Raw genomic sequence first — 9,144 nt, 5'->3', positions numbered from 1 at the left:
CAAGTTGTTCAATGTTGACTTGAAAATTCTTAGCCTTATAGTGATAGGTTTGATAGAGCTTGATTTAGATCTTCTAAATGATATTAAGGGGAAGATGTTTACCTTATAATATAAGAATCAAAGAAATAAGATATGAGAAAATATTATTATTTGATTCACCTTCGCTTAAAATGTTTCCCATCCAAATGATATAAGATCTAAGAAATAGGTAAAATTATTAGCCATGATTCTTTAGAATTGATCTTTTTACATTGATTAAAGACTTTTTTATAAAACGATTTATAAAATCTCTAAATCAATTTATTCCCTCAATCTATCTTTTTAATCCTGCCCATCCAATCTTAACAAAAAGGACTTATTAATAATCTATCACATAATTTTAAAACTTCCTAACATATTTAATTTTAAATTTAATTATGTTTTTCTCTCAATAAATTTAGTTAGTTAATTAAATATAGTGGATGTTTAAATGAGAATGATTTATTTCCTTATAATAAACATGTAAGAAAATGAGTCTTGCTTCAATAAGTAATCTTGGCCGTATGACGTATATGATATGGAAACAAGGCCAACAATTCTGAAAGCGAAATTTCGTGATCGTATTAGACGCTTCTCCCTGTGAGTGACATGTTCAGCATTGTCCGCCGGATATGCTAAAAACTGCACTGCCTGACAACTGTGACATACACATGAATTCCTTAATACCATTCACACCAGCTAAGTTTTATTTTAAAGTATGGATTAGGTTATATGTTATCAAACTGAAAAAGAAAAATTAATTAATTTTAAGTCCTTCACAATTATAGAATAGTATTAGATGAATGATAGAAATATAGGGCAAATTTTGAAATCTGGCGATAAAAAGGCCTCAGAACTTAATATGAGCTGGGTTTATAAAAACTGTGCAGACCCCTCTTCTGAATCTTAAAATTAACTGCTCGAACAAAATTCTGATTTACATAATTTTCTTCATTTAGTGAAACTCTGTGGTTTTAAAAAAATCTAAAAACAGCTGCATAGGACACTTTTATAATAGCTCAGTTCATACTTGCTCAATTTCAGGATCTCCGTGAAAGGATATCCCGAGTGCATAATTTGATGTAAGTAAATACCACTTTTCTCAGTCGTATTGTATTCTGAGAAGCAAAACTAGAGCGGCAGAAAGGGAGATGGGTTTCTGTAAAGTGTTTTATTTGATAGTTATAATTGCAGCATATGCATCTGGATCCTTTTGCCTTCGCTCTCTCAAAGCAGGCACAGACCAAGATCCGCACCAGGTATTGAAATTTAATCTCTCCACTTTGGATTATGCTGTCTGAAAATTCTGGATTTACTTTTGGAGCATTTGTATTATGGGCAGGTGCACATTTCTCTGGTAGGAAGTGATCACATGAGGGTTTCGTGGATCACAGAGGATTTTAGTGTGCCCTCACTCGTCGAGTACGGAACATCCCCTGGAAAATACACTTCCTCTGCAACAGGAAACAATACTTCGTATTCCTTTCTATCCTACGATTCCGGTAGCATTCACAATGTGGTGATCGGACCACTCTCTGCAAATGCTATTTATTATTACCGTTGTGGGGGAACAGGGGCCGAATTCAAATTCAGGACTCCACCTTTCAAATTTCCCATCACTTTTGCAATTGTAGGTAGGTATATTTCCTGCTATTCAGCCTCAGATTTCAGCGTCTTTTGGCAGTGAGGTTTCTTATTCTCGGGAAATTCACAAGATAAGTAGGTATTGATAATGCTTTGCAGGTGATCCGGGACAAACGGAGTGGACAAAATCCACATTAGCCCACATTCAAAAGATGGAGTATGATGTTTTCATTCTGCCAGGAGACCTTTCGTATGCAGACACAGATCAGCCTCTGTGGGACTCTTTTGGTGAGTTGGTAGAGCCTCTTGCAAGTAGCAGGCCATGGATGGTGACACAGGGGAATCACGAGATTGAGACCATTCCGCTCATAGTAAGAGATCAATTCAGAGCTTACAATGCCAGGTGGAGAATGCCATTCGAGCAGAGCGGATCGAGTTCGAATCTCTTCTACTCATTTGAAGTTGCAGGAGTGCATGTCGTAATGCTCGGCTCCTATGCAGACTTCGACTCAGCCTCAGATCAATACAAATGGCTGCAGGTCTGCAATTAACCCCCATTCTCATTCTTTAAGTCATACTTAACAAGGGCTATCAAATTAGATTGCAATCCATTGAAATAACAGGGGCTTATGTTGGTTATGACATAATCAGGCGGATCTTGGAAGGGTGGATAGAGGGAGAACACCGTGGGTGATAGCAGTGTTGCATGCACCGTGGTACAACACTAACACTGCCCATCAGGGAGATGGAGAAGACATGAGAAAAGCTATGGAGGAGATGCTCTATTCTGCTAAAGTCGACATGGTGTTTGCAGGGCATGTCCACGCATACGAACGCTTTGTAAGTGTTTCAAGCAAAGAAAAGCCAAAACCTTGATTTTGATACGTTAGGAGTTGTGGGTAGTCATGATGATGATCATATTCTTATATAATATAATTTTGCAGAATCGAGTGTATAACAACAGAGTCGATTCATGTGGAGCTGTACACATTACAATTGGAGATGGGGGCAACCGCGAAGGGCTTACTTCAAGGTATGTCCTCCTGCATTCTAATCGAATTATAGGTTCGATTATTGTCACTATTAAAAGGGTTTGTCTGTTTTTGTTTTGGGGTTTCAACAGGTTTGAGGAAGACGGCCAATCTGGGCTATCTTTGTTCAGGGAGGCAGAATATGGGCATGGCGAATTGGTGATGAAGAATGCAACACACGCGTATTGGACGTGGCACAGAAATAACGATGTCGAATCGGTTGCGGCAGATGAGATGTGGATTCAGAGCCTGGCCAGTTCAACAAGCTGTACTGCATCCTGAATTCTAATAAGAAAGGAAGAGGGCTTATTACTTACTCTCTGTAAACCCCTAAATTTAGCATAAATTGTGATAAAGGAAGAGGGCGAGTATGGGGTATATCTCCTTACGATTTTTAATGCGATCCAAATAGATCTCTATCGCGGTTGTAATTGTTCTGAATTTTACCATTTTTGGGGAAAACCGAACAAATAGAAGTCGACTTCCACCGACTTGATTGAAAAGAGTGTCGATGCAATATAAAGTGCGTGCCCCTTTTAATTTGATAAATGTCGTTTTTTATTTAATATTCTCTTCACCTAAACAAAATTACGGAGTCCAAACCGACCAAAACAAATTATGGAGTCAAAGAATATTATCATAGGTTTTGAAGAAGGATTCCAAATGTTTAGCTACCACATCCTAATGAGTTTGAAAATAATATAAAAGTTTTAGTGTTATAATAGTAGTAATAATAATAAATGTCACATAGATAGTTTAATTAGGTAGAATAGTAATGTTAAAATTTGATAATATTTAATAAAGTAGAAAGGAGGGTAGAATAGTATCAATTAAATATTTTATTAATTCAATTTAAGATTAAAGAGAAATAAAATGAGGAACTAAAAATATATTAAAAATAAAAATCAATATTTGAATCTTACATATTTAGTTTTAACATTTAAATCTACAAGTTACATACTGTTAAAAATTACTATTAATTAAATTTTTTTTGTAATGTGCATTTCAAAAATCTTTCCTAAAAAAATGTTATATGGAAATAGATCCATAAAAAGGGGTCCTACAACACTAAATAAATTCAACCAATCATGTTTGACATAAATATTTTTTATAATACATAAATTATACAAATAAATATAAAAACTATAGAAATATGTCATTTAGAAAAAATAATAGTTTGTGATTGGTGGAAACTAATTCAGTTGTTTGAATGAAACTGGATGCAATAGTATATTGCCTATGGAAAATACAATAATAAGAAAAGTAATGCATTGAAAGGTAAACATAGAGATGACAAGTGATAAATGAAGGTAGCTAGAGAGACAAAAATAGGGAAGAGATTAAAAAAAAATGTGGAAATGTAGATTGAGGGGTGAAGAGAGATAAATATAGAGTTGTAGGAAGAGGATCATGGATTACTAGATAGAGGAAGTCATGTCTAGAGGTAGAGGAGGAGAGAGAAAGGTGGCGGTGGAGAGAAAGAGGGAGGGGGGAGGGAGAGAGATATACAAAAGAGAAGGAATGAGATATAAAGATAGATATAGACATTTAGACAGAGAGATATATAGAGGGAGAGAGGTCAGTAGAGAGAGAGGAAGTAAGGTAGTTGTCTATATTGTATAGCTATAGAGAGATAAAGGAGCTGATATGGGGAAGAGTTGGAGAGATTGATAAAGAGAAAGAAAGTGATGTAAAGAGATAGTCTTACAACATATATTTAGAGTAAGGATTGGTAGCATAATGTTTAAGATTTCATTTTAAAAACTAGAATTTAAATATTAAGAAAAATAATAGTTTAAAGTAATAAGTAATTAAATTAAGTTTATTAAATTTCCTAATAATTAATTAAAAATAAAACTAATTGTTACATTTATTCAAAAATTTGTATATATATATATAACATTAAAAACTAGAATTTAAATATTAAGAAAAATAATAGTTTAAAGTAATAAGTAATTAAATTAAGTTTATTAAATTTTCTAATATTTAATTAAAAATAAAACTAATTGTTACATTTATTCAATATATATATATATATATATATATATATATATATATATATATATATATATATATATATATATATATATATATATATAGTAAAATCAATTAGAAACTAAAATTGATATTAGAAAGTTAAAATTTATTATTTAGAATGTTATTGTTGTTTATTTATTTTCTGGTTATTAAATCAATTATACAAAAGAATAATGTGAGGTAATTGACATAAGATTAGGGCAGAGGTAGAATTTTTTCTTAAATAATGCAATTGTTTACTTGGTTGGTTGAAGAATTCAAAATATTAGATTCAATGAAAGCTTAAGTATGGAACTAATAGAAAAATATTTGTATGTTAAAAGAGACATTTAATGTTAACTAAAGAAATTAAATCTAGCTTATACAACTTGCAAGAGTAGTGTTTTGATTCCCTTAACTTCATAACTTAACATATGTGTTTAATTTTCTCCACTACATTAAGCTTTGTAATGCCCATTATTATACTACTTAGTATGATATGAAAGCAAATAATAATGTTCTATGGAAATCTACTCTCTCACTTTAGCATAGGAAGCTTGGAATGCCAAATATATATCTATGATATTTTTACTTCATTATCATGTAATAAATGTAAATACAAAATAAAGTTTTGAAAATGTTAAATAAAAATGTAATATAATTTAATAAAATATAAAACTTAGTAAAAAATATCATCTATTTTAATACATAAATTTATTTATTTATTTAAAAATGTATGAAATTTATATTTAAGAAAACTTACCTTTTAAAAATAAATTTAAGAAAAAAATCTAACAAAAAATAATTTCTAAAATTTAATCTCTAACTTATCAATATGTAATAAAAAAAATTAAATTAAGAATTTTTTTAATAAAAAATGTTTCTAAAATTTATCTCCAATTAATCAACATGCTAATTGAACATTTAAATAATTTTTAAAAAAATTCACTATTTTTAAAATTGACTGTTAAATAAAAATAAATATTGTATTCTATTAAATAAGTAAATTGTATAACAATACATAAAAATATCTATGATAAGAAAAGAATCATGCTTAACTTTGACAGTATGGTCCCACTATTTGTTTGCAACAATTATCCATTATGCCCATTATGACCATTTTAGAGCTAGATAGTGCAATTGTATCATTGTTATATTCAACACTTTAACACCCCGCCAAGGAACTATTGAGAGGTCATTTTGCATGATGCTTAATGACAGAAATCCTTTCAAATCTCTCTCTTGAAAAGCTAATCAATGACTAACTCCAAGGTTCCAAGTGGTTATTTTTCAATATACTGGGTTTAACTCAATTGAATATAAATGTGAATGTTCATAAGGAGGGCTTTGTTCGTACCTACCAATTCTACACAACTTTGTTGAAACATAACCACAAAAAAAAAAAAGTATTTTATGTTTTATGATGAATGCAATTTCTAATCAATGCAACTATATGAATTCCTATTTTAACCAAGTGTTTGAAAGGAAAATAACAAAGATAGAGTAACAAGATATTTGAAGCAAATTATTGAAAGGGAAATTCCTAATGAACATATAAGCCACAACAACAACACATCTGCAAATTAAATTGTCAAAAGGATTTGGTAGGAAACCAATGAAATTAGGAGCAGTGCTTCCTCAACTCGACTGATGCAATCGTTGATGGGAACTTCAATAAAAATTGAAAGATGTTTCACAATTTATTGAATCGCGAGGCCACAAAAAGTGTGGTCACATGAGACATAATGTTGTGCCAGAACAATCATGATCCTTTCACCAATCCGTCACAATAATAGAATTGGTTGACTTAAGCCAAACACCAAAATTAAAAGACCACACAATTATCACAATGTAGTAAAACCATTAGCTCCATTATTATTCATGAACATGCATTCACAAAAATAACACACTCTAGAAAGATTTACTACACTCAGAATGAGAGCACTAATAGCATTTATTATTGCATCAAAATATCGATCTTGAATACATATTACACGATCCATGATGTATTTAAAAGAAATCTCCTCCTTTTGTGTTATGAGTCGGAGCTCTTTTAAAGCAAACACTATGCTATAACTAATAAAATAAAGCTAATTACATATAAATTGACTCCCTAAATGGTGCTAAGTAGGTCTCCAACCTTGTTTATATCAATTAATGGGTGCATGAGCCTTTACATGACTTTAAAACAATAAAAGAAGAAGAAGATAAGAAGAGGGAAGTCGTAAGATGATTTGGGAGTCACTAGGACCTCTAAAAATGGAAGCTTGACCTTCTCTAAGTATCTTTGGGAGTTAAATTGTCATCAAAATGCGTTGTCGATGCATGGCATGCTCAAAAATAGTAGCTAGCAATTAATTGTCAGTGCACTGCTTCTTATTCAAAATTATCTGCACAACTCTTGATTTGGTACACCTTACAAAAAGTGTACCTTCAAAAATTACTCCTCTATGAGAGGACTAAAAAATATCAAAATACTACTAAGTGTCAAAATTGAATATCCAACACCTGGGTTTTCTTCCCCTTTAGACCAAAATGATGTCTTGATGTTTTCTCTTGAATTTCTCAAATATTTCTGTGATCTCCTTAGCCTCTAGTAAGTATAATGACTCATACTTATTTCGTACTACCTAGTGGTAGTTACTTACTTCTATCCTTGTATCAGTAAAATCCTCTAGCTTGGAGTCTAGTTCCAACAATGCTTCTTCTATTTTGAACACTTGTCTGATGTCATCTTCAAACAAAGTTGTTTCAAATAAAGCTCTAAATTGTTGAACTATTGTTTGCACTAAGTAAATTTTAGTCCTTGATTCATCTTCAAAAATCTCTAGGCTAGCGGAATTGTAGTATTTGTCCACTTCCAAAAATTGCCTTCAAGCTTTATTCTTTATTTCTTGGATATCATTGTTCAATCATTCCATGACTTTATTTCCTACCGATACATTCTTTATCCAATCATCTAGCTTATCTAACTGATCTTTTGTATAAATCTCCATCAACATCCAATATCTTTTCCCTTTTATAAATTTTAGCACTTGTAAATTAGTGGCCTAGGTACATACCTCATCCATCAGCCCAAAATCTTGGTTTACAATGGTAACATATTTTTTGGTATTATTTTGGATGTGGTGTAGAAGGTTAAAATTACCTTCTATTATTTGTACTCCTCATTCTTCAAAACTATGACATCACCTTGTGCAAGTGTCCAAAAAATGAATCCCCCATGGGTTGCCCTACCTCTTTTCTACCCAGTGCAGCTCCTATAGCAATCTTAGGATTATCAGGGTCTATAGGATCCACTTCTTCATTAAAATATCCCCTCAATAATTCATTTTTTTTTCTTATCATCAAAAGCTCTGATTCATCATTGTCAAGATGTGAAAACACTTGTTTGAGACCCCTGGTGATCAAAGCTTTAGTTGTATCGATTGTGGGCTTCCTTGGTACTATCTCCTTTATCTAATAGTATTTAGGAGTTAATTCTTTTGTATCTCCATGGGCAGGTGGAATGGAAATATGCACCAAGAGGTCCTAGTCTTGGTTCTTCATTATGAAAGCCAATGTTTTGGCATCACCCTTGGGTGGCTCAAGCTCTTGACTATTTTTATCAACTCTGTCATTCCTTCCTCTTCTGTCAACTATGCATGTATCTTTTGTCTAAACAAGACCTCCTTCTTTAGCCATGATGGAGTTGTTCCCATTGGTGACATGTACTGAGCTGAAGAGCTAGTGGATTATAATGGTGGTCCCTTTCCTTTATCACTCCTCTTCGAAGTCATCTTATCTTGATGAGGAACTTCAAAGTGAGTTTTTGTGTCAACTTGAGCTGGGGACCTAGCCTCTATACTGGGAGGAGCTTGTTTCATTTCTTCCATAATTTTCCCTTCCTCTAATACTTCATTGGCATGTAAGTGGACATATTCTCCCTCCTCTAAAGTTTGGCTTTCAGGTTTAGCCATCAGAGGAGGTAGGGCAATTGATCCTTGATCCAATTGAGGAGGCATTGACAGAATATCCTACGATGGTAGAGGAGGAATACCAAGAGGCCCTTGTGGTAAGGGAGGAAGTTGATCCCAATCTTATCCCATTGGCTCATTCTAAGGAGTATCTTGTATCTTCTCCCTTACCATTTCAATTCCCACACACATTAATTCAAAATTTAAATGTCAAAAAGATCTGCTCCATTTCCTTCCATTTCTTCAATCCACTTCTATTGTTCCTCTTCTAAGGTCTCAACATGGACAAGCTCTTGAGGAACATAAGGCAACATTTGAGTTAAACTACTTTCTTCTTTTGTGGTTGCGGTTGAGCAAGTCTTCCTATTCAAGGGGAGAATTTCTATTTGCTCCCCTTCTTCCTCATCTTCCACCTCTGGGATGGTTTCTAGCACTTGAGGTGATGGAGTTCTCTTTTTCTTCAATCTCCTCCTCTTTACACCTAACACCATTATCTCAGTTTTGGCCCTTTTTGGTATTGATGGGGAGGCCTTTGTTGT

At 32.8% G+C, this 9,144-nt stretch overlaps 1 protein-coding gene across 2 annotated transcripts; it reads left to right on the top strand.

The window, feature by feature from the left end:
- Positions 1-888: 888 nt before the first annotated feature.
- On the top strand, positions 889-3,182 carry LOC149532148 (purple acid phosphatase 22-like). 2 transcript variants are annotated; one of them, XM_089810247.1, is made up of 7 exons: positions 889-1,100; positions 1,213-1,277; positions 1,361-1,652; positions 1,762-2,141; positions 2,254-2,442; positions 2,547-2,635; positions 2,726-3,182. In XM_089810247.1, the coding sequence occupies exons 3-7, from the start codon at positions 1,391-1,393 to the stop codon at positions 2,913-2,915; spliced, it is 1,110 nt and encodes a 369-aa protein (XP_089666373.1). In that variant the 5' UTR covers positions 889-1,100; positions 1,213-1,277; positions 1,361-1,390; the 3' UTR covers positions 2,916-3,182. The 2 variants fall into 2 exon arrangements, with proteins under 2 accessions (XP_089666373.1, XP_089666372.1); XM_089810246.1 differs by having other exon boundaries at positions 1,033-1,277.
- The last annotated feature ends 5,962 nt before the right edge of the window (positions 3,183-9,144 follow it).

Source organism: Cupressus sempervirens, chromosome 11 (assembly GCF_028749045.1).
Source record: "Cupressus sempervirens isolate cs-2001-9-10 chromosome 11, ASM2874904v1, whole genome shotgun sequence".
NCBI classification, from domain to species: Eukaryota; Viridiplantae; Streptophyta; class Pinopsida; order Cupressales; family Cupressaceae; genus Cupressus; species Cupressus sempervirens.
This window is presented reverse-complemented; position numbering and strand designations above follow the sequence as displayed.

Excerpts from the sequence above, each read along its gene's own strand:
- LOC149532148 (XM_089810246.1), top strand. The coding sequence starts at position 1,170 with ATGGGTTTCTGTAAAGTGTTTTATTTGATAGTTATAATTGCAGCATAT. Across the intron at positions 2,142-2,253 it reads ATCAATACAAATGGCTGCAG|GCGGATCTTGGAAGGGTGGA; the intron begins GTCTGCAATTAA and ends TGACATAATCAG. Across the intron at positions 2,636-2,725 it reads CGCGAAGGGCTTACTTCAAG|GTTTGAGGAAGACGGCCAAT; the intron begins GTATGTCCTCCT and ends GGGTTTCAACAG.